The 24723-nt window shown below is 41.2% G+C and overlaps 1 protein-coding gene across 3 annotated transcripts in view; it reads right to left on the reverse strand.

Moving 5' to 3' along the window:
• slc39a10 (solute carrier family 39 member 10) overlaps positions 1–22975 on the reverse strand; it is a 72156-nt gene extending 49181 nt beyond the window's left edge. The window contains exons 1-3 of one of the 3 annotated variants that reach the window (XM_029703557.1): positions 22875–22975; positions 8067–8148; positions 7338–7366 (exon numbers count right to left, since the gene is read on the reverse strand). In XM_029703557.1, the coding sequence (XP_029559417.1) occupies positions 7338–7340 (3 nt within the window). In that variant the 5' untranslated portion in view covers positions 7341–7366; positions 8067–8148; positions 22875–22975. Of the gene's footprint in view, positions 1–5534; positions 5642–7337; positions 7367–8066; positions 8149–15516; positions 15536–22874 lie in introns of those variants that run through there. The other 2 variants (XM_029703558.1, XM_029703559.1) reach the window with 2 other exon arrangements.
• Positions 22976–24723: the final 1748 nt, after the last annotated feature.

Raw genomic sequence — 24723 nt, forward strand, 5'->3', positions numbered from 1 at the left:
GCTAGGGAGTTGAATAGGAATAACTAACTGCAAAGACCAGAGTTAGAAAGAGGGTAAGGCAATGGGGATTGTTAGCAAGGGTACCCTTGCTTTGATGCTAGAGACACAGACAGTGCTGGGGACAGACCCCAGACAAAAACTGAAGAAACCAATTTACAGAGAGCATTGAAACCCGTAGACCAGCAACCATATTGAAGACACAGATTGAAAGTATACAACACTACCAAATTACATTTTCAAAACATTGGTAGAGGGCTGTGTCCTATGTAATTTATACAGAATTCATCTAATTACACTTTTTAAAGTACCAGTCAAAAGTTTGGACACCTACTCATTCAAGGGTTTCTTTATTTTTACTATTTTTAACACTGTAGAATAAGTGAAGACATCAAAACTATGAAATAACACATATGGAATCATGCAGAACCAAAAAGAAGAAGAAAAAAAAAGTGTTAAACAAATCAAAATATATATTTTAGATTCTTCAAAGTAGCAACCCTTTGCCTTGATGACAGCTTTACACAATCTTGGGATTTTCTCATCCTGCATCACCTTGAATGCTTTTCCAACCTTCTTGAAGGAGTTCCCACATATGATGAGCACTTGTTGGCTGCTTTTCCTTCACTCTGCGTTCCAACTCATCCCAAACCATCTAAAATTGGGTTGAGGTTAGGTGATTGTGGAGGCCAGGTCATCTGATGCAGCACTCCATTGCTCTCCTTCTTGGTCAAATAGCCCTTTCACAGCCTGGAGGTGTGTTGAGTCAATGTCCTGTTGAAAAACTAATTAATTATAGTCCCACTAAGCACACACCAGATTGGATGGCGTATCGATGCAGAATTGTGTGGTAGCCATGCTAGTTAAGTGTGCCCTGAATTCTAAAATAAATCACGGACAGTGTCACCAGCAAAGCACCCCCAGACCATCACACTTCGTCCTACATGTTTCATGGTGGGAACTAAACATGCAGAGATCATCCATTCACCAACTCTGCGTCTCACAAAGACACGGCGGACGGAACCAAAAATGTAAATTTAGGGCTCATCAGCCCAAAGGACAGATTTCCACTGATCTAATGTCCATTGGTCGTGCTTCTTGGCATCATTTAGTAGTGGTTTCTTTGCAGAAATTCGACCATGAAGGCTTGATTCATGCAGTCTCCACTGAACAGTTGATGTTGAGATGTCTATTACTTGAACTCTGAAGTATTTATTTGGGCTGCAATTTGAGGCTGGTAACTAAGGAACTTATCCTCTGCAGCAGAGGTAACTCTGGGTCTGCCTTTCCAATGGCGGTCCTCATGAAAGCCAGTTTCATCACAGCGCTTGATGGTTTTTGCCAATGCACTTGAAAAAAACTTTCAAAGCTCTTGAAATTTTCCAGAATGACTGACCTTCATGTCTTGAAGTAATGGATTGTTGTTTCTCTTTGCTTATTTGAGTCGTTCTTGCCACAATACAGACTTGGTCTTTTACCAAATAGGCCCATCTTCTGTATACCATCACTATCTTGTCACAACACAACTGATTGGCTCCAATGCATTAAGGAGGAAAGAAATTCCACAAATTAACAAGGCACACCTGTTCATTGAAATGCATTCCAGGTGACTACCGCATGAAGCTGGTTGAGAGAATACCAACAGTGTGTAAAGCTGTCAAGGTAAAGGGTGGCTACTTTGAAGAATCTCAAACATAAAATATATTTGACTTTTTTGGTTACTACATCATTCCACATCTTATTTCATAGTTTGTCTTCATTATTATTCCACAATGAAGAAAATAGTAAAAATAAAGAAAAACCCTGGAATGAATAGGTGTGTCCAAACCTTTGACAAGTATTATATACTTGTGTATGTGGCCACCACTTCAAATTAGTGGATTTGGCCATTTCAGCCAAACCCATTGCTGACAGCTGTATAAAATCAAGCACACAGCCATGCAATTTCAATAGACAAACATTGGAAATATAATGCCCTTACTGAAGAGCGCAGTGCATTTCAACCTGGCACCTTCATAGGATGCCACCTTTCCAATAGGTTCTTCTAGAGCTGCCCCAGTCAACTGTAAGGGCTGTTATTGTGAAGTGGAAACGCCTAGAATCAACAACGGCTTAGCCGCGAAGTGGTAGGCGACACAAGCTCACAGAACGGGACCGCCGAGTGCTGAAGTGAGTAGCCTCTGGAAGCAACGTCAGAACAAGAACTGTTCGTTGGGAGCCTAAGATCATCATGCGCAATGCCAATCGTCGACTGGAGTGGTGTAAAGCTTGCCGCCATTGGATTCTGGAACAGTGGAAACATGTTCTCTGCAGTGATGAATCACGCCTTACCATCTGGCAGTCCGTCGGATGAATCTGGGTTTGGCGGATGCCAGGACAATGCTACCTGCCCAAATAAATAGTGCCAACTGTAAAATTTGGTGGAAGAGGAATAATGGTCTGGGGCTGTATTTCATGGTTTGGGCTAGGCCCCTTAGTTCCTGTGAAGGGAAATCTTAACCCTACCGCATACAATGACATTCTAGACGATTCTGTGCTTCCAACTTTGTGGCAACAGTTTGGGGAAGGCCTTTTCCTGTTTCAGCATAACAATGCCCCCATGCACAAAGCAAGGTCCATACAGAAATGGTTTGTCAAGATCAGTGTGGAAGAACTTGACTGACCTGCACAGAGCCCTGACCTCAACGCCATCTAACAGCTTTGGGATGAATTGGAACGCCAACAGCGAGCCAGGCCTAATCGCCCAACATCAGTGGCCGACCTCAATAATGCTTGTGGCTGAATGGAAGCAAGTCCCCACAGAAATGTTCCAACATCTAGTGGAAAACCTTCCCAGAAGATCAGTCTTTTATAGCAGCAAAGGGGGGGACCAACTCCATATTAATGCCCATGATCTTTGAATGAGAAGTTCAACGAAAAAGTAGCTATACAATCTTTAGCAGTCTTGAGTCCTAGAGGGAATGGAACGATTTTGTCACATGAACTGAAATATTAGAATTTTAGCAACCAGGAAATGGCAGAGCGATTTATGCGTTGTGCAACTTCAACCTTTATTATAAGCCCACATGCAGTCTTTATAATTGTATGTTTAAAAAAAATCAGTGTGTGTTTATTTCATGAAAATAACTCCATATATGTTTTTGATCATTTATTTCCCTGAGCCTTTTGTCATTGAAATGCTCCGTCTGATCGTGTCAAACAGATGTATATACACAGCCATGATTGGCATATAGGATCCTCTAGACCAGGGATGGGCAATTGGCAGCCTTTTACAGGACAGCGAATCAATTTCCACCCCCAAAAAACGTACTGTTAAAGAGTGAGAAGAGTTAGAATACACAAGTGGAAATTTTTCAATTTGGTTGTGCATCAGCAGTTTGTCTGGTTATGTCAGTCACTGAAAGTCACTCAACTAGCTTGTGTCAGCTAACATTATTATTTTTTTATTCAAGGGAGCCCTGCATGACAAGATCAGCAGCAAGTTACCTGTATCTAATACATTTCATTTATTTAGCATTGGTTATTGCTAGGCTACTTATACACAGATTCAAAATGTGCATCCTGGTCACATTACAGGAAGGTTCTTCCATTCCCTGAGAATTAAGATTGCTAAGGATTTTTTTGGGGGGGGGGACATGGACACAGCCTGACTTGGACAATCCCAATATGAATGAAATCGGATGAGAGTTTGATTTGAGGATTGTATGCCTTTAAAGCTACAGTCTGGGATATGTTTAATGGCAGCCCCACCACTTGTTTTGGTATACATCTAAGGGATGGGGCTGGGGTAAAAAGTTAAAATTCATTAGACAGTGCTCTAGATGCAAGGACTGACAGATCATGACATCCACAAGATAGTTTAAAACATTTTTGTTTACCTTGTCATTTGTAAACCCTGGAGTAATACAACCTTATATTTTGAGTTATGGTAGAATTAGACAGTTTTGCTAATCTCATGACTGAACATATTGCCAGATCCCAGATTGCACCTGTAAGGATAGAGACTGACATGAAGAAGGCTAGAGACAGACTTATCAATCCATGTTCTATAGATCTGTAGAGTCAGAGTAAAGATTGAACAGAGACAAGAGTAGGTTCAGCTGTAAATTGGAGCCTGGAGTATTCTTTACAAAGCAGGATTATTTTTTGCAGGTGACTAATATAACTTATATTGACATTTACTAGCTACCCGTTATTGACTTAATCATTTAGCATTTCTAATCTCCAAGAGTAAGTCGTCTTAAATCTAAGCTGACATATGGAATTGTTTAAGGTCATACTGTGGATCATTTAGCTATTTGATTTGGAATTTTAGGACCCCATTAAGTATCCCCCAAAAATAAACAATTTGATAAATTATTGAATTTGGCCATTAATACACTATATCCCATAGAAAATGTGAATAGCATTCATAAAATGGCCAAATCGACAGAGATAAGAAAGCTCAGGATTTTCTTTTGCATTTTTTTAACACACTTAACAGCTTATTTTTGTTGGCACAAAACTACCGCCATTAATTTCTATGGGTTACCTTTATACAATATCTGTGGGTCTTGTGTGTATGTGTGGGGGGGGGGGGGGGGGTCATAGAGCAAAACAGAGAACACCCTGTTCATAAGAGTCTCCCCTTTCTATAGAGTGGTTAAATTAGTTTGTAGGCAAAACTGCTACAGACGCTTGTGAGAAGACCAATTTTAGGTGTGTTTGCTGGTCTGACAAACAGCCCTAGTAGTTCTACCACTTTTGACAGCAGAGGCGGAAGGGCAACATAAGCGGATGCGGTGGATTGAGACGCAGACTGCAAAAGAAACTGGTATCTGTAGTTTAAACTGACAGATTTTGACTTTTTTCATTATGTTACTTAAATTGATGGACCAGTGCATAAAGATTTTTTAATAATTTTTACATATCAGTAACTGAGATTAAACAGACCATGTTATTTTTGCAATGATTTGTCCCCCCTAGGGTAGAGTACTGCATCATACAATTATTTGTAAACATCCTACACCAAGAAAGACTGTCTGGTACCCATGCTTCATTACATCAATACTACCGTTTAGGCCAACATATGTTTGTGGTAGTATTGATGTCAGATCACCATGCGTCTCTGTCAATTCTGATAACCTGGTACAGATCCCTAGTCTTCTACCCAAGCAAAGTCGATAATCCTGCCAATACCAGAGCTAATCAATGACTAACTTCCTTATCCCAGACTTAGGATAAGGAGGTGCAAATACTAGGATCCATTCGTTAAGTGGTACCAAAGGGCTGCTTCGATAATATGCATCTAATGCATGATACTTACAAATATAAAACATTTATGAGTGAATTTATACACTTGTGCAACACAAGCAATATACTGACAATTATTTCAAGACACTGAAATAACGTATTGCCAAATGCAGCCTGTTGCACACTATATAACCAAGTAACAATTAAAGTGGGAATGAACTGCTAAAAATTATGTACAGTCAAATCAATGTGACACTAACCTTTCCCAGTCAAACAATCCAAGGAAAGCAGAGTAGGCTACTTACCAGAGTGCCTTGCTTGCCCAAGCGATGCGTGAAATCAAGTTAAGGCAGAGTGTGTGACAGCAGTGCAGCTTTTCGGTTGCAAACGGCAATGTGATTACAAGGCTACTTCGCGGCTGCTTCCGACAAGACACTGTTTATAAACATGAGTCTGGGCTGACCTATGAACCCACGTGGAGATAGGGCAAGACTAACCTATTTTAAGAACACACCACTCTAACAAACACAGCATGGTGTGTGTCTACTGAATACATTCGTTGTTGAGTGCTTTCACAAGGTTTGAGATATTTGTGAACAACAATAATTTCAGTTTTATCACCAAAGCCCCATATACTAACCACCACTGCAACCTGGATGCTCTCGTTGGCTGGCCCTCGCTTCATATTCGTCACCTAATCCACTGGCTCCAGGTCATCTATAAGTCTTTGCTAGGTAAAGCCCTGCCTTATATCAGCTCACTGGTCACCAAAGCAGCACCCACACGTAGCACGCGCTCCAGCAGGTATATTTCACTGGTCCCCCCAAAGCCAAATCCTCCTTTGGCCACCTTTCCTTCCAGTTCTCTGCTGCCAATGACTGGAACGAAGTGCAAAAGTCACGGAAGCTGGAGACTCATATCTCCCTCACTAACTTTAAGCATCAGCTGTCAGAGCAGCTTTCAGATAATTGCACCTGTGCTTATCCCATGTGTAAATAGCCCATACAACTACCTCATCTCCATATTATTATTGTTTGCTCCTTTGCACCCCAGTATCTCTACTTTCACATTGATCTTCTGCACATCTATCACTCCAGTGTTCAATTGCTAAATTGTAATTATTTCACCACTATGGCCTATTTATTGCCTTACCTCCCTAATCTTACTTCATTTGCACACACTGTATATAGACTTTTCTATTGTGTTATTGACTGTACATTTGTTTATTCCATGTGTAACTCTGTTGCCTTGGCCAGGTCGTAGTTGTAAATGAGAACTTGTTCTCAACTGGCCTACCTGGTTAAATAAAAGGTGAAATAAATCAAATGTTTTTAAAAAAGTTAAAGAATGTGCTAGGGGAAAAAAACCGTATAACCTATATTACTTATTTTATATCTGCACCTCTAATGCTCCTTAAAGGTTTATTGAGACATACACAAGACAAATCTTTCGATACCACTGGGCCCTGTAATGAACATTGCGCAAACAGTTTACTCTAATCGACACTCAAAATATGAAATTACTTAATATTTTGTCAAAATGTTTTTGTTTCATAAAATGTGAGATGTTTTGGCCATGCAGCTGTTAATTTCAGTTTGTTCATTATATCCTTGCTTTTCAGGGACCCCTGAAGTCAAGCAACTAAAAAGTACCTATAGTTATTCTAAATTAAACATTTAAAAATGTTCAATGACACAAAAACAGTCTTGTTTATGAGATACAAATATTTGGGGGAGGGGTATACTAGCCAACTTGCCTAAATATTCTGAAAACTTTATTTTTATTGAAAGCTTCAAATGGCCAGGACCTAAATGACCCAACAACCAAAACATAAAAGTATTGCCTCCTTAACGAACAAGAAAATCAATAGTTATTTCTTGTTGTTTATCAAAGTTTGCCAGCTAACTCATTGATCCTGCTTTGTAGTATACCCCGCTGTGTGTGTGTGTGTGTGTGTGTGTGTGTGTGTGTGTGTGTGTGTGTGTGTGTGTGTGTGTGTGTGTGTGTGTGTGTGTGGTCTAAACACATAGGTAAAGCTTTTGGTTACAGTAGCCAAAGAATACTGTACTTAAACTTGTATAGCTGGGGGGAGCGGGTCATTATCTCACCATATCCAAGGGCGTCTTCTTCAATTCAACTGTGAATGAAAAGACCAATTCTCTGTTTAGTATAAAGCTCATACACCTTTGACACACACAACTCCAGAGACTCCTTAGGCTTAGTGTATTTTCATGCTTGCGTGTTATGCACCACAACCAGTGTTTTTTGTTTTTTCAGACGGCGAATGAAAAAGGTCAGCGAGTGATGTAACCGAACGCACTACAACTCAGCTCGTGAATTCACATGATGTTATTCTTTTAAGTTATACAATTTCACCAATAATTTACACAACAATTAGGTATTTTTGACTCGGCTATACCTAGTCTGTCGTGACAGACAGCGGATTAGCATCATTCAATGATTATTTTAGACAAAAAAAAGAAATAATAATAAAAAAAAATAAAAAAAAGGGATTTCACAGAGGTAGCTGTTGGATTTTAACAGCAAAGGATTGTAAACAGGTGGACTTTACGTAAGGAGAAGGGCTGAGGACTGGCTTTGGTAGATGCTTTCAGAGGGGAGGGGGGGAGAACTGTCTGCTTCCGTTTAGTACAGGTTTGAACACCTCAGCCCCCAAAGTCAAATTGAATAACTAGCCAGCCCACCAGAGATTTGGTTCTGGGATCCAAGATTAGACTAAACAAAACCCATCTTTGGTAGCAAGCACATTTCCTAGTTAACCAAATTAAACAAAATATATATATATATGACACTGTGTTTGGAAACGTTAAACTTACTATAGTAATACTGCTCCGCCTTGGCCCCCAATCCTGATGTGATGGGGCCTTTTCCAGTTTTTCAGAAACACCAACTGTTGAGCTGAGGAGAGAAGCATGACCAATCGTCAACAATGACAACTGAAATGCAGGGTTCTGACAGATATCAAATGGCTTATTTGATGTCCAGCAGGAGTGGCCAAATCTCCTCCTTGAGAGCTGGGTATATGCAGGCTTTGCTCCAGCCCTACACACCTGAATCAGCTAATCAGTTCACAGAGAAGCAGCTGATCAGTTGAAGCAAGTGTGTTAGAATAGCTTTGGGGTGGAAATCCTGCAGGAGGATAGGCTAGCTTTCCAAGAGGAGGGTTGAACAGAGTTGGCAAACAGAATACAGTGGGAAAATTACTACTTTTGTCTGCTTTACTTCCGTATACAGTCCCATTCTGTTTTGAATAGGCTTCAAGACAATATAATTAAATAAAAATGCAGTCAATTAAGATATCATTTATAAATTAGACTTTTCTAAATTCAAGTAGCTACACCTCCCGCAGCTTTGTTTGCGTACTGGATTAGACGACACAAGTGGCTCGAGCTGAAGACTCACAGGACCATAAGAAACAGCTAGATATAGGCTGTTTTATGTGTTTAACATTAGATTATGCAGTTTGTCTGGGTTTTTTTTGGTTTTTTTAACTGAACGCTGCCAGCCAGTATTTCTAAAAAATGTTGTTGTTTTTTTTAGACTGGCAAGCTGTTTGAAAGAAAGACATACAGCTGGCGAGAATGGTGGTTATTAAAAATTAAAATGGTTTTAACTTTCCGACTTCATGCTTCTTCGGCGACAAAAACATTGGGAGTAAATTAATCCGAAAACACGTATACAATTACATATTGTAAAATGTCAGTGTTTTCATGAATTTGACGATGCAAATTTTGAAGCTCATTCGAAGCCTTCAAAATATGTATACAGAAGTCCTATTTGTAGGACCCTCACATACAGTGCATTCGGAAAGTACTCAGACCCCTTGACTTTTCCCACTTTGTTTCATTACAGCTTTATAAAAATGATTCAATAAAAACAAACTCAAATCTACCCACAATACCCCCATAAAGACAAAGCAAAAACAGGCTTAGACATTTTTGCTAATTTATTACAAATAAAAAACAATTTACATAAGTATTCAGACCCTTTGCTATGAGACTCGAAATTGAGATCAGGTACATCCTGTTTCCATTGATCATCCTTGAGATGTTTGTAGAACTTGATTGGATTCCATCTGTGGTAAATTCAATTGATTGGACATGACTTGGAAAGGCACACACCGGTCTATATAAAAAGGTCGCACAGTTGACAGTGCATGTCAGAACAAAAACCAAGTCATGAGGTCGAAGGAATTGTCCGTAGAGCTCCGATTATTGTGGACTACAGGAAAAGGAGGACCGAGTATGCCCCCATTCTCATCGACGGGGCTGCAGTGGAGCAGGATGAGAACGTCAAGTTCCATGGTGTCCATGTCACCAACAAACTATCATGGTCCAAACACATGAAGACAGTCGTGAAGCGGGAACGACAAAGCCTATTCCTCCTCAGGAAACTAAAAAGATTTGGCATTAGTCCTCAGATCCTCAAAAAGTCCTACAGCTGCACTGCACCATTGAGAGCATCCTGACTGGTTGCGTCACTGCCTGGTATGGCAACAGCTCAGCCTCTGACCGCAAGGCACTATAGAGGGTAGTGCGTACGGCCCAGTACATCACTGGGGCCAAGCTTCCCGCCATCCAGGACCTCTATACCAAGCGGTGTCAGAGGAAGGCCCTAAAAATTGTCAAAGACCCCAGCCACCCTAGTCATAGACTGTTCTCTCTGCTACCACACGGAAAGCAGTACCGGAGCGCCAAGTCTAGGTCCAAGAGGCATCTTAACAGCTTCTACCCCCAAGCCATGAGACTACAGAACAGCTAATCAAAGGGCTACACAGACCTCTCTTTTACACTGCTGCTACTCAGTTTATCATCTATGCATGGTCACTTTAAAAACTCTACCTACATCTAAATTACCTTGACTAACAAGTGACCCTGCACATTGACTATGTACTGTTACCCCCGCTATTGTTATTTTACTGCTGCTGTTTAATTATGTTACTTAAAATTATATATTTTTTACTTAACCAACAATGCTTTAAGAAGAAAATGTGTTAAGGGCTTGTAAGTAAGCATTTCACTGCAAGGTCCACACCTGTTGCATTCGGCGCATGTGACAAATAAAATGTAATTTGAGACAGGACTGTCTCAAGGCACAGATCTGGGAAAGGGTACCAAAAAATTTTTTGCAGCATTGAAGGTCCCCAAGAGCACAGCGGCCTCCATCATTCTTAAAAGGAAGAAGTTTGGAACCACCAAGACCCTCCTAGCGCTGGCTGCCCGGCCAAACTGAGAAATAGGGGGATGACCCATTGGCCTGAATGCCAAGCGTCACATATGGAGGAAACCTGGCACGATCCTTAAGGTGAAGCATGGTGGTGGCAGATCATACTGTGGGGATGTTTTTCAGCGGCAGGGCCTTGGAGACTTGTCAGGATTGAGGGAATGATGAAAACCTGCACCAGTTCACTCAGGACCTCAGATTTGGGCAAAGGTTCACCTTCCAACAGGACAATAACCCTAAGCACACAGCCAAGTCAACGCAGGAGTGGTTTCTGGACAAGTCTCCGAATGTCCTTGAGTGGCCCAGTCAGTGCCCGGACTTGAACATCTTTGGAGACCTGAAAATAGCTGTGCAGCGACACTCCCCATCCAACCCGACAGAGCTTGAGAGGATTGGGAGAAACTCCCCAAATACAGGTGTACCAAGCTTGTAGTATCATACCCAAGAAAAATGTAGGCGCTTCAAAGTACTGAGTAAAGGGTTCTTTCTTTGTCATTAATGTACATTGATGAGTGGACAAAAACTATTTAATCAATTTTAGAATAAGGCTGAAACATAACAAAATGTGGGAAAATTCATGGAGTCTGAATACTTTCTGTACATTCTGCACAAATCCACAGGCCTCCACATTCAAAGAACTAGCACAGTTTATGATCTGATGGTTATGCAAACACCTAAGCCTCACAGGCTTTGACTTATACACGACCTAGGCTTATACAACATGGTCCAAGAACTAGCAGTCTAGTGAAAATTAGCAGAGAGCCTGGCAGAAGCAGCGGTACATTCCTGGCGTGCACAGTCAAGGCTTTTTCTCTATCGCTCATCTTTAGACACGAGGCGGTGGGAGAGGAGACGGGAGCCCTTAAGCCGCGTCATATGACTCTCACACGGCTACAGCTTCCTCCTCATCTCTGTCTGAGCGCGCGTGTGTGACAAATTGAATTTTGTCACATGCTTCGTAAAAAATAAAAACACCGGGTGTAGACTAACAGTGAACTGCTTACTTACAGGCCCTTCCCACCAATGCAGAACAAAAAAAACATGCGGAACAAATACACAAGTAACGATAACTTAGCTATAATATATATATTATATATATATAATATATATATAATATATACACACACAGTACCAGTATGTACATATAGGTAGGGATAAATTTACTAGGCAACAGGATAGATAATAAACAGTAGTAGCAGCAGCATATGTGAGGAGTCAAAAGAGTTGGGGCAAAAATTGTCAATGAAGATGGTTACCTATTTAACTAATAGCTAACGGACTAAGTATTTAGCAGTCTTACGGTTTGAGGGTAGAAGTTGTTCAGGGTCCTGTTGGTTCCAGACTAGCTGCATCGGTACCGCTTGCCGTGCGTTATCAGAGAGAACAGTCTATGATTTAAATGGCTGGAGTCTGAACATTTTTAGGGCTTTCCTGACACCGCCTGGTACAGAGGTCCTGAACTGCAGGGAGCTCGAACCCAGTGATGTAATGGGCTGTACGCACTACACTTGCAGTCGGATCCAAGCAGTTGCCATACCAAGCTGTGATGCAGCCAGTCAAGATGCTCTCAATGGTACAGCTGAAGAACTTTGAGGACCTAAGGGCCCATGCCAACTCTTTGACTCCTGAGGGGGAAAGGGCTTTGTTGTACCTTCTTCACGACTGTGTTGGTGTGGACCATGATAATTCCTTAGCGATGTGGACACGGAGGAACTTGAAGCGCTTGTACCCCTTCACCATGGGTGTGTGTGTACGAAACATGTCCATGTCTATTGTTGCATATCTGCAGACAGTACTGTGGGAGGGGGGGGGGGGGGGGGGGTGAAGTCAGGACAAGGGTAGTGCCGTGTCACTGAATCCTGCACCTGGTGAGCTCTCACTACTAATAATACATCTCTGCCTTCATAAGATGTAGATTCACAGTTTACATTTCACAAATTTCCACTTTGGCAGATTACATGTCATGTCAAACTGAATGGAACACAATATTAGAAAATAAACTCCTATAAAAGTAGAGACTAAGAAATGTTTGGTGTTTTAACTAGGCTACCTTTCTACTGTATATCTGACTGGTTTGTGAGTCAGACTTTACAGAGCAGAAAGGGCAACTAAACTGGTATAGTAGTTATACTATTCAAACAATTTCTTACTGTTCAAATAACTACCTTCGCCCATGTAAAAGGTTGCAGTTATCTAGAAAAGACAGAGCTCGGCCAGCATCCCGGAGTCGCCTCGTCGCTGTTGACGTTGAGACTGGTGCTTTGCGCGTACTATTTAATGAAGCTGCCAGTTGAGGACTTGAGGCATCTGTTTCTCAAACTAGACACTAATGTACTTGTCCTCTTGCTCAGTTGTGCACCGGGGCACCCCCACTCCTATTTCTATTCTGGTTTGAGCCAGTTTGCGCTGTTCTGTGAAGGGAGTAGTACACAGCGTTGTACGAGATCTTCAGTTTCTTGGCAATTTCTCGCATGGAAAGTCTTCATTTCTCAGAACGAGAATAGACTGACGCGTTTCAGAAGAAAGTACTTTGTTTCTGGCCATTTTGAGCCTGTAATCAAACCCACAAATGCTGATGCTCCAGATACTCAATTAGTCTAAAAAAAGGCCAGTTTTATTGCTTCTTTAATCAGGATAACAGTTTTCAGCTGTGCGAACATAATTGCAAAAGGGTTTTCTAATGATCAATTAGCCTTTTAAATTGATCAATTTGGATTAGCTAACACAACGTGCCACTGGAACACAGAAGTGATGGTTGCTGATAATGGGCCTCCGTACGCCTGTGTAGATATTCCATTCAAAAAATAAAATAAAAGCCTTTCCAACTCCAATAGTCATTTACAACATTAACAATGTCTACACTGCATTTCTGATCAATTTGATGTCATTTTAAAAATGGGCAAAAAAAGCGATTCTTTCAAAAACAAGGGCATTTCTAATTGACCCCAAACTTTTGAAAGGTAGTATAAAGTATTCAGACTTGAAATTGAGATCAGGTGTATCCTGTTTCCACTGATCATCCTTGAGATGTTTCTACAACTTGGAGTCAACCTGTGGTAAATTCAATGATTGGACAGGATTTGGAAAGTCACACCTGTCTATATAAGGTCCCACAGTTGACAGTACGTGTCAGAGCAAAAACCAAGCCATGAGGTCGAAGGAATTTAACGTAGAGCTCTGAGACAGGATTGTGTCGAGGCACAGATCTGGGAAAGGGTACCAAAACATTTCTGCAGCATTGAAGGTTCCCAGGAACACAGCGGCCTCCATCATTCTTAAATGGAAGAAGTTTGGAACCACCAAGACTCTTCCTAGAGCTGGCAGCCTGGCCAAACTGAGCAATCGGGGGAGAAGGGCCTTGGTCAGGGAGGTGACCAAGAACCCGATGGTCACTGACAGATCTCCAGAGTTCCTATGTGAAGATGGGAGTAAGTTCCAGAAAGACAACCATCCTGCCGCACTCCACCAATCAGGCCTTCATTGTAGAGGGGCCAAACGGAAGTCATTCCTCAGTAAAAGGCATGACAGCCCGCTTAGAGTTTGCCAAAAGGCACCTAAAGGACTCGGACCATAAGAAACAAGATTCTCTGGTCTGATTAAATCAAGATTGAAGTCTTTGGCCTAAATATCAAGCATCACGTCTGGAGGAACCCTGGCACCATCCCTACAGTGAAGCATGGTGGTAGCAGCATCATGCTGTGGGGATGTTTTTCAGCCACAGGGCCTGGGAAACTAGTCAGGATCGAGGGAAAGATGAACGGAGCAAAGTACAGAGAGATCCTTGATGAAAACCTGCTCCAGAACACTTAGGACCTCCGACTGGGGCGAAGGTTCACCTTCCAAGCGGACAACACACAGCCAAGACAACGCAGGAGTGGCTTCTGGACAAGTTTCAGAATGTCCTTAAGTGGCCCAGCCAGAGCTCGGACTTGAACCCAATCGAACATCTCTGGAGAGACCTGAAAATAGCTGTGCAACGACGCTTCCCATCCAACCTGACAGAGCTTGAGAGGATCTGCAGAGAAGATTGGGAGAAACTCCCCAAGACAGGTGTGCCAAGCTTGTAGTGTCATACCCAAGAAGACTCAAGGCTGTAATCGCTGCCAGGGGTACTTCAACAAAGTACTGAGTAAAGGGTGTGAATACTTATGTAAATGAGATCTGTTTTTTTCCTTCGTAAATTTTAAAACACTTAGCAAAACCTTATGGGGTATTGTGTGTAGATTGAGGGGGGAAACTATTTCATCCATTTTGGGATAGGTCTGTAACGTAAGAAAATGTGGAAAAAGTCAAGGGGTCTAAATACTTTACGAATGCACTGTACACTGGAGAAGCAACATACATTTATTCAACATTGGCGTGTTCACTTATCAACTACATTTAGTCACATGGATAGCTAGTTTTTCACTCACTCAGGATAGTGCACAGTACTGCATGTCCATTCACAACCAATCCATCCATTCAGTTAGAAACATGGCAATGACCCTTGGTTACTTTAACTGCCTTCAAAACAAAAGTCCATCAAGCAAGAATACAAACAAAAGATATTGACCAGGATTATTCCTGAACTTCTTGAATGGTGTAACCAAACTGTTACCATCTGAACCGTGAAATTAGCATAACCATAAATCAAATCGATTCAAGAGGCCAAAATTAGGCCACTGCTTCTCCTGAAGTCGTCACCTAAATCACAAAAAGTCTTCAGAAATCCACCTTGTATTAGCAGTGGCAAGGTCAGGTCTTCAGCCTCTGAACCATTAAACTTCCCCAAAACCTGGCCTTTGTAGTCTATATCCACTGAGCTAAAGAAGGGGTGGATGGAGTCCAACCGTAAGCAGGTGCAGATCAGCATGAGATCTTTAAAACTGAACGTATGTGTGATGCTGACGTGCTACAGGCTGGGAACGAGTTAACCGCAGGATGAGAGGGAAGGACCGAGGCTACGCCTGCAACCAGGTAAACACTTGTTAGCAAACAATGCCAAAACAGGGATGACTGAAACCTAAACAGCACTTGGGGAGGGCTCAAAAAGGTACAGCTTACCTTTATTTCAAGACCTAGAGGGACGAAAGAAAGAATCCTCTCACACCCAATGCTCTTCTGGGTTACTATTGGAACTGGTTGTCTGTTTTAAAGTCTTTAAAATCAGTTGACGTAGGCTAACTCGTTTGTGTGTGGGACGTGGTGTACAAAGGGCGGGGACATAGTGTGTGCATGCTTGTGTGTGTCTTGGAGATGGGATCCGAGTTAATGAGCCACTGAACCGGACATTTTCTGGAAGGGGTGGGGGTCCAGATGATTTGTGCAGCGTGTTTGTGCGTATACAGACTGAGCAAGAAGCTAGAGTCTGGTGAGTTACGCAAGAGAGCCTCTCGTTGGGGGCACAAATGGGCATCACATTCGTGAGGCAACATGCTATCATATCATTGGGGAGAGAGAGAGAGACAGAAAGAGAACCCAAAGGTGTTTGATGGAGTTGAGGTCAGGGCTTTGTTCACGCCAGTTAAGTTCTTCCACAGGGACCTCACTTTGTGCACAGGGTCATTGTCATTCTGATACAGGAAAGGGCCTGTTGCCACAAAGTTGGAAGTACAAAATCGTCTAGAACATCATTATATGCTGTAGCATTAAGATTACCCTTCACTGGAACTAAGGGGCCTAGCCCAAACCATGAAAAACAGCCCCAGACTAGTATTCCTCTTCTGGCACTATGCAGTCGGGCAGGTAGCATTCTCCTGGCATCCGCCAAACCCAGATTCATCCGTCAGACTGCCAGATGACAAAGCGTAAATTATCATTCCGAAAACAAATGTCCACTGCTCCAGAGTCCAATGGCAGCAAGCTTTACAGCTCTCCAGCCAACGATTGGCATTGCGCATGATGATCTTAGGCTTGTGTGCCGCTGCTCAGCAATGGAAACCCATTTCATGAAGCTCCCGGCGAACAGTTCTTGCGCTGACATTGCTTCCAAAGACAGTTTAGAACTCAGTAGTGAGTGTTGCAAATGAGGACAGACAATTTTACACGCTTCAGCGGTCCTGCTCTGTGAGTTTGTGTGGTCTACCGCTGTTGTTGATCCTAGATGACGGTTTCCACTTCAAAATAACAGCACTTACAGTTGACCGGGACATCGCAAGCAGGGAAGAAATTTGACGAAATTCTACACCTGTCAGCAACGGGTGTGGCTGAAATAGCTAAGTCTAATTTGAAGGGGTGTCCACATATATATATACACACACAAAACTATACATACATACATACATATAGTGTAAATGCCACAGTCATCGAATGACCGCAGCAGGGTTTGTGATCTTATGCGAATATTTTGTGAAAAGTGGGAGAAAACCCTTCGAACTTCATTTGAATGGTTTTGTGGGTCAAAAATAGGATCAGTATTATATATCTAAAACACACACACAGTACCAGTCAAAAGTTTGGACACCTATTCAGTCCAGAGTTTTTCCTTATTTTTACATTGTATAATAATAGTGAAGACATCAAAACTATGAAATAAAACCCATGGAATCATGTAGTACTCCAAAAAAAGCGTTAAACAAATCAAAATATATTTAGATTTGAGATTCTTTAAAGTAGCCACCCGTTGCCTTGATAACAGCTTTGCACACTTGTAATTCTCTCAACCAGCTTCATGAGGTAGTCACCTGGAATGCATTTCCATTAACAGGTGTGTCTTGTTAAAAGTTCATTTGTGGAATTTCTTTCCTTCTTAATGCATTGGAGCTAGTTGTGTTGTGACATGGTAGGGGTTGTATACAGCAGATAACCCTATTTGGTAAAAGACCAAGTCCATATTATGACAAGAACAGTTAACATAAGCAAAGAGAAACTACAGTCCATCATTACTTTAAAGACATGAAGGTCAGTCAATGCTGAAAATTAATAACCAAGTTTCTTCAATTGCAGTCGCAAAAAACAAACGCTATGATGAAACTGGCTCTCATGAGAACCACCACAGGAAAGGAAGACCCAGCGTTACCTCTGTTGTTCAGAGGAGACTGCATGAATCAGGCCTTCGTAGTCAAATTGCTGCAAAGAAACCACAACTAAATGACACCAGTAAGAAGAGACTTGCTTGGGCCAAGTGGGAATCTGTCCTTTGGTCTGATGAGTCCAGATTTTGGGGTTCCAATCACCATCTTTGTGAGACGCAGAGAAGGTGAATGGATGATCTCCACGTGTGCGACTCCCACCGTAGAGCACAGAGGTGGTGGTGTGGTGGTGCTTTGCTGGTGACACTTAACCAGCATGCCTACCACAGCATTCTGCAGCGATACGCCATCCCATCTGGTTTGCACTTGGTGGGACTATCATTTGTTTTTCAACAGGACAATGACCCAACACCTCCAGGCTGTGTAAGGGCTATTTGACCAAGAAGGAGAGTGGAGTGCTGCGTCAGATGACCTGGCCTCAACCCAATTGAGATGGGTTGGGATAAGATGGACCGCAGAATGAAGGAAAAGCAGCCAACAAGTGCTCATTATATGTGGGAACTCCTTCAAGACTGTTGGAAAAGCATTCCATATGAAGCTGGTTGAGAGAATACCAAGAGTCTGCAAAGCTGTCAAGGCAAAGGGTGGCTACTTTGAAGAATCTAAAATATATTCTGATTTGTTTAACACTTTTTTGGTTACTACATGATGTTATTTCATAGTTGAGGTCTTCACTATTATTCTACAATTTAGAAAATAGTACAAATAAAGAAAAACCCTTGAATGAGTAAGTGTCCAAACATTTGACCTGTACCGTATATGCAGAAAATAGGATATATATAAAAAAAAGCCAACAGACAAGGTAGGCATACATCTTTATTTTGACTCTGTCAATACTGTGTGTCAATACGAAAATGCGACAGATCCTCTCCAACCTGGTATTTCTGAATTTGTTTCTTAATATTTATAAGTAATAACCTGAATAATAATGAAATGCCATGATAATAACGCAGTGTAATGGCTTGTTTCAAATAGGTTTTTACTAAGGAAGCATATCCATGTAAACAAGTGTACAAACTAAATTGTGACCCCCACAATTACCGTAACCTCAAATTCCAAGACCGTCACAGCCCTAATCATGAGACATCACCATAGGGTCATAGGAGATGTGGGAGCCTGACCGACCACCTAAACAGGGAATTTAAAAAGTTGAGAAATGCCTAACTGAGCACGAGAACGAGTCAGAATTAAAAGCGGGGGGGGGGGGGGGGTTGATAATCTGGGGGATTTTCAACAGCCTCTCTGGACAAATTCCACAGCGGTCTGTGAGAACCTCTTGAGGTGATATATGGAGGAAACAGAGTGCAAAACTATCTTATGGGTAAAGAGTCAGGCTCATGTCTAAGGCCCAGTCCAGGGATATGGGGTTTTATATTGGCGTCTGGAAAGCTGGATATGTCATTATGCATACTGTGAATCTTTGTGGAAAATATTTGTGGCTAAAGGAAGCTTGGACTGCTTACTCATGTCCTGTTCACAGTTTCGGCAAAGACTCATTTTCAAAGTTGACCTTTGGAATTATGTGCCGTTTCGCATTGGTGTACTTTTAAGAAACTGACTGGAATGACAATATCCATAGAACACATTCTGAAGTTAGACTCAAAAGGCACGCAAATATACTGGCCCAATATGATATCCACATTACACAGGCTACACATACAGATATTTCCCCCTATACAATCCCTCAGACAAACTAAGAGGAAGGAAATTCTGTTACAAGCAATGATTAACATCAGAGCTGCTGCTTGTACATTTTACAATACTTTGTCCAGCAGCACCTGATTTGCAGTGTTACAGTAATTCTGAATAAGGCTACCCTGTAAAAGTGAACCCTACATCACTTCTGCCATTAATTCTACTGCATCTAGTTACCATGCCGGTCAGTGTACATGCGTGTGCCACTGTTGAAGGAAATTTGCATTCAGCCGTAAGAAGTACAATACAGACTGCACAAAATGCAAGTTATGAAAGTCATAATATATTAGGCCTAAACTTGTGGGATTTCCAAATCCACACAAAAATAATGTGCGGAGTGTTAAAAAAATATGTATTACGCAACCATTAAGCATGGACCCTCAATGTTCAGTAAGCACCAAATGTAAATGTTATTTGAAACAAAAGAAATTACCATTCTACTTCAACAATTTAAGGCAGTAATTGTGTTTCGAAGCATTTTCTAAGTTATAGGGCAAATTAAGAGAACATTCTGGGTGCTATTTGTATGAAATGCATTAGTCAGTAGCATCAATACCAGAACAAATATGTTGACATTCACAAATAACCACACAGAGATTGCTCCAGAGTAGGGTTGCAAAACTACTGGAATTTTCCATAATGCATAGTTCTTGCGAGGGTACAGTAGGCTTATTGACTTCCAGGGTTTAAGACTAAGACATTCCTACAAATAACTGAAAGTTCAACATAACAGCTTTCATGGAAATGTAACTACATCTGTATGGTAGCCTTATACCTTTGGATCAGGTTGCCTCCTTATGTAGATAATAGTAATGCACTTATGGCTTTGCTTTTAAAGGCTTAGTGCAGTTAAAAATCTGATTTAACTTTGTTCTATATACACAGTGTACAAAACATTGGGAACACCTTCCTAGTATTTAGTTGCAGCCCCTTTTGCCCTCAGAACAGCCTCAATTTCATCAGCGACAAGGTGTCAAAATCCTTCCACAAGGATGCTGGCACATGTTAACTCCAATGCCTCCCACAGTTGTGTCAAATTTGTTGGATGTCCTATGGGTGGTGGACCATTCTTGATACACATGGGAAACTTTTGGACGTGAAAAGCCCAGCAGCGTTGCAGTTCTTGACGCAAACCGGTGTGCCTGGCACCTACTACCATAACCCGTTCAAAGGGACTGAAATCTTTTGTCTTGCCCATTCACCCTCGGAATGTCACACATACACAATCCATGTCTCAATTATCTCAAGGCTTGAAAATCTTTTAACGCGTCTCCTAACCTTCATCTACAATGATTGAAGTGGATTTATCAGGTGACACCAATAAGGGATCATAGCTTTGACCTGGTCAGTTGATGTCATGGAAAGAGGTGTTCCTAATATTTTGTACACTGTGTATATTTCCACACTATGAGGTCGGGAAAAAAAATTCTGTGAAATTGTGAAAATGGGGATGATAATGCCATTTCAATGTAAGAGCTGATTGAAAAGACTGCCTGAAATCTCAGCCAGTTTTGGTCTTCCATGGTGATGTTGCCATGCTGTAAATAAGTTAATAGACCAATTTGAGAGTTCCAAACCTCTTTGCCAATAACTAATTTTCAGATTTCCCCATCCCACTCAAACCACTCCAACAACCCTAGCAAAATTGTTCTCATTGCTAAGAAGCTGTGTCTTTATGACCATTTTAATTGAAAACAATCACAGTAAGAGACTTAATTGTTACCCAGAAATGATTTGATATTGAGATAAAAACAGCTGCATTGCTGCATTGAACCTTTACCATTTCTCTGAACATCTTCAGCTAAATGTGGGGTATTGGAGTGTGACCTTGTAACAGACTTAAATAACCACTAGACCTGTGTCTAGACCAATGGTTCAACATTGGAACACTCATTAAAAAAAGTGACCTGTAGAGTGAACATGGGATTTTGACTTGAGCACCAGCGCAGAAAGAAAGAAAATCAATCAGATAATACATTGAATAACAGATGATTATGCAGATGGGGCGAAAGGTAGCCTAGTGGTTAGAGCGTTGGACAAGTAACCGAAAGGTTGCAAGATCGAATCCCTGAGCTGACAAGGTAAAAAAAAAGTGTGTTCTGCCCCTGAACAAGGCAGTTAACCCACTGTTCCTAGGCCATCATTGAAAATAAGAATTTGTTGTTAACCGACTTGACTAGTTAAATAAAAGGTAAAATAAAAATTATGTCTGTATTGTTTCAAGTTCAGTGCACTAGAGCAGCTGTTACATTTGAGGGGTGTGCATCATGAGCAAAGTAATTTGTATAATTTTACTTAGTCTGTGAAAACCGTTCAGACTTGCCTGTGCTTAGCAGTAGCACAGCCTCTGATATAGAATTTTTTTTAAAATTAGTCTTGTATCTGTGGTAGCACCTTTACAATGCTCATCTCTAGACCTTCCCGTTCAAAAGTAAGACCTATTTTACCTGCGCTACATGTTTTTCTTTTTAATCGGAAATGTGCACCTTTAGCGGGACAGTTTTAAACGGGTACACACAAATTAACCATCATGAGTAAGGAAACGAAAATAGATTTAAGTAGGGTTTAAACTATGACAAAAGGTTTGCTATTGAAAACAGATCTGCAGTACGGATTCGATGGAGGTCATTGCCACTAACTAAACTAGGAACTGTATGTGTGCCACAATTTATCCCATCATTGTGCAGCGGTTCAAAAAAGGTTGTGGGCCACTGCAGTGGTCTAGATGCAAGGCAAACATTGATTCGGTTACGGTAGTATTAATTCAGTGCCTGTCTACCAGGCCCAATACTTATCTGCAGTTATAGTTCGTAGACACTACTATAATTTCTCACCAAATTAGCAACATTTAATAAATTAGGCTGCCAGAACTAGAGCGCATTGCTAATACATGATTACTGAATCACAACACAGGCTTATGACACACTAGTTCAGCTACTTTAAAAAGGACTGACTTAACTACCAACAAATGATTCGACATTTAACAGAAATGTTATCGTTCAGACATGCACAGCCGTACACATGGACTGCATAACGTTAGACAAGCCACCAACGTTGGTTGCTAGTTAACGTTACCAGTTACGTTAGTTGCCGTTTTGGTTTCTCGGCTTCCCATCATAGGTCGGTGGAAGTTTGAAACGTAGTTTGTGGTGGTTAGTTATCCAACTAGTTGCGTTAGGTAGCGTTAATCTACCAAGCGGAACCAGTTAGGCCGGTAAAATAGCTAGCTAACGTTAGCTATGGTGCACCACGCGTAGTCTGGTCCCTGCAATGGCTGCATGCAACACAGCGTGCCCAAGTTAGCTTGTTAAATATTTTTACCAGACGTAGCTAGCTACTTTCACAATAGGTTGCTACTCATACCGTAGTGGCACTGGGTAAATGAATGCACCTAGCTGACAACGTTAGCTAGCTAGCAAGCTAGCCATTTTAGTTTCAAGTCGTCAAAGTACCACAATAGGCAAAATTCCAAATAGCTAACTAAGGTTAGCTAGCAGACAACGCACAGGAAATGTGCTAGCTAACGTTAGCCATTTAAACAAAGCTGGGCGTTTAAGACTTCTGCTACGTTATTTAATTTAACAGATAAATGAATGTAGCTAGCCAACTAGCTACATCTGCATGTTGTAGCAAATTCTGCCCGGTTCCATGTTGTGGGAGTGAAAGAAAACAAATGTTTTTTTTTTATATAGTTACCTCACTCGAGTGCCGTGTGCATCTCCTCTCAGCTCCGTACCCAAAAAAAAGCAACCCGTTCACTGAGCAGCGACGCACAAACGGCCAATGGGTTTCCAAGGGGGCCGGCTTCCCACGACGATCAAGAGGGCATTTTCGGTACTGCAGTTTACAGGCCTACAAAGACAATTCTTATAGACCGCCGAAAGAGAAGTCACGTTTTTTAATTCCAAATAAGACACTTTAGTCATCGACTTTATGAACAAAACATCCATTGAATTATTCAAGTAATTGTCTCAGAGGCAGGTTTTATCCCATCATTCACAGACTAAGTTATTAACATTTTAGATTCATGCTGTGAAGTTGCGAGCTTCTGTCACATGAACACGTTGAAGGGAAATCATTCACGCGTTCTAGTGCGAGGTGGGATTCTTTGCACCTGTTGAACATTGCCAGAACAGAAAGCAAAAATCTTAATGTACTGTCATGTTCAGCTTTCAACTTCACCAAACATGCTAAGCAGTCTAACATCTACACATAAATTGGTGATCGCATTTTTTGTTAATGTGAATGTGGTCATGCATCTGCCTTAAGATCGATTTGTGTTAGCTAGCTTTAGCATCTTGACAAGGCATCTTGAAAACGCTCATGGTTGTTTTGCTTGTAATGTGTGTTTGCTATTGTAGTTATAAACACAATGCTTGATAAGATAATTATGACATTATCTGAGTGACAATTATTCAAATGCTGTCAATAAGCAATCCAAACAGGCGGCATGACTGGTGGTGGCACTAATGTTCGCCAGCGAGCTAGAATCCACCTGGATGTAACAGACCTAATGTGACTCCAAGTCAGCTTGGTTATAATTAACTTGATTTTGAAACTATTTATGCCGTTTGCCTACCGTTAGTGAATTTCTATAACAAGAGTAGCAGCATTAGCTATTGTAATGACCTGGCTAGATCATAAAGGAACAATTGTCCAGACAGAAGATTGAGTTTACGAATTTACAGTTTGGTCTTAACTTGCAATGCTCCACAAAACCTCCACAAACTCCACAAACCCCCCCATAGCCTAGGCATAGCCTATAGCATATTTATTTTACACTAATAAAGGTGCATTTATTGACATATAGAATGCCTAGCCGACATATAAAGACCTATTCATTAACCAGAAGAGCAAAATTGCTGATAAAGATCATATCGGGTCTAGGTTGAGTTGGAGAGCTTTGTCTGTATTTTCAGAGCACGCCCCCATCCTAAGGTAAGTGCTGTGTATGAAGAGGGTGGCAGTCATCAGTTGTGATAGTTTCCATTTCTCAAGCACGCCACAACCCTCAGCTCTTAAAAACTGTCTGTGACAACCATAGGCCTGTGGATTAATGCAGGGGTTTACCGGGGATGAAGCACCTGGTAGAAGGCCCATGGTGGGCCCAATTGTCAGCAAAAACAAAAAAATAGTAAAACAAAATATACAGTATCAGTCAAAAGTTTGGACACACCGACTCATTCGAAGGTTTTTCTTTATTTTTGGTATTTTCTACATTGTAAAGTAGTAGTGAAGACATCAAAACTATGAAATAACACATGGAATCATGTAGTAACCAAAAAAATTGTTAAACAAATCAAAATATATTTTATATGTGAGATTCTTCAAAGTAGCTAATCTTTGCCTTGATGACAGCTTTGCACACTCTTGAAGAATCTCAAATATAAAATATACTGCTCAAAGAAATAAAGGTAACACTTAAACAACACATCCTAGATCTGAATGAAAGAAATAATCTTATTAAATACTTTTTTCTTTACATAGTTGAATGTGCTGACAACAAAATCACACAAAAATAATCAATAGAAATCCAATTTATCAA

Source organism: Salmo trutta, chromosome 20 (assembly GCF_901001165.1).
Source record: "Salmo trutta chromosome 20, fSalTru1.1, whole genome shotgun sequence".
Taxonomy (NCBI): Eukaryota; Metazoa; Chordata; class Actinopteri; order Salmoniformes; family Salmonidae; genus Salmo; species Salmo trutta.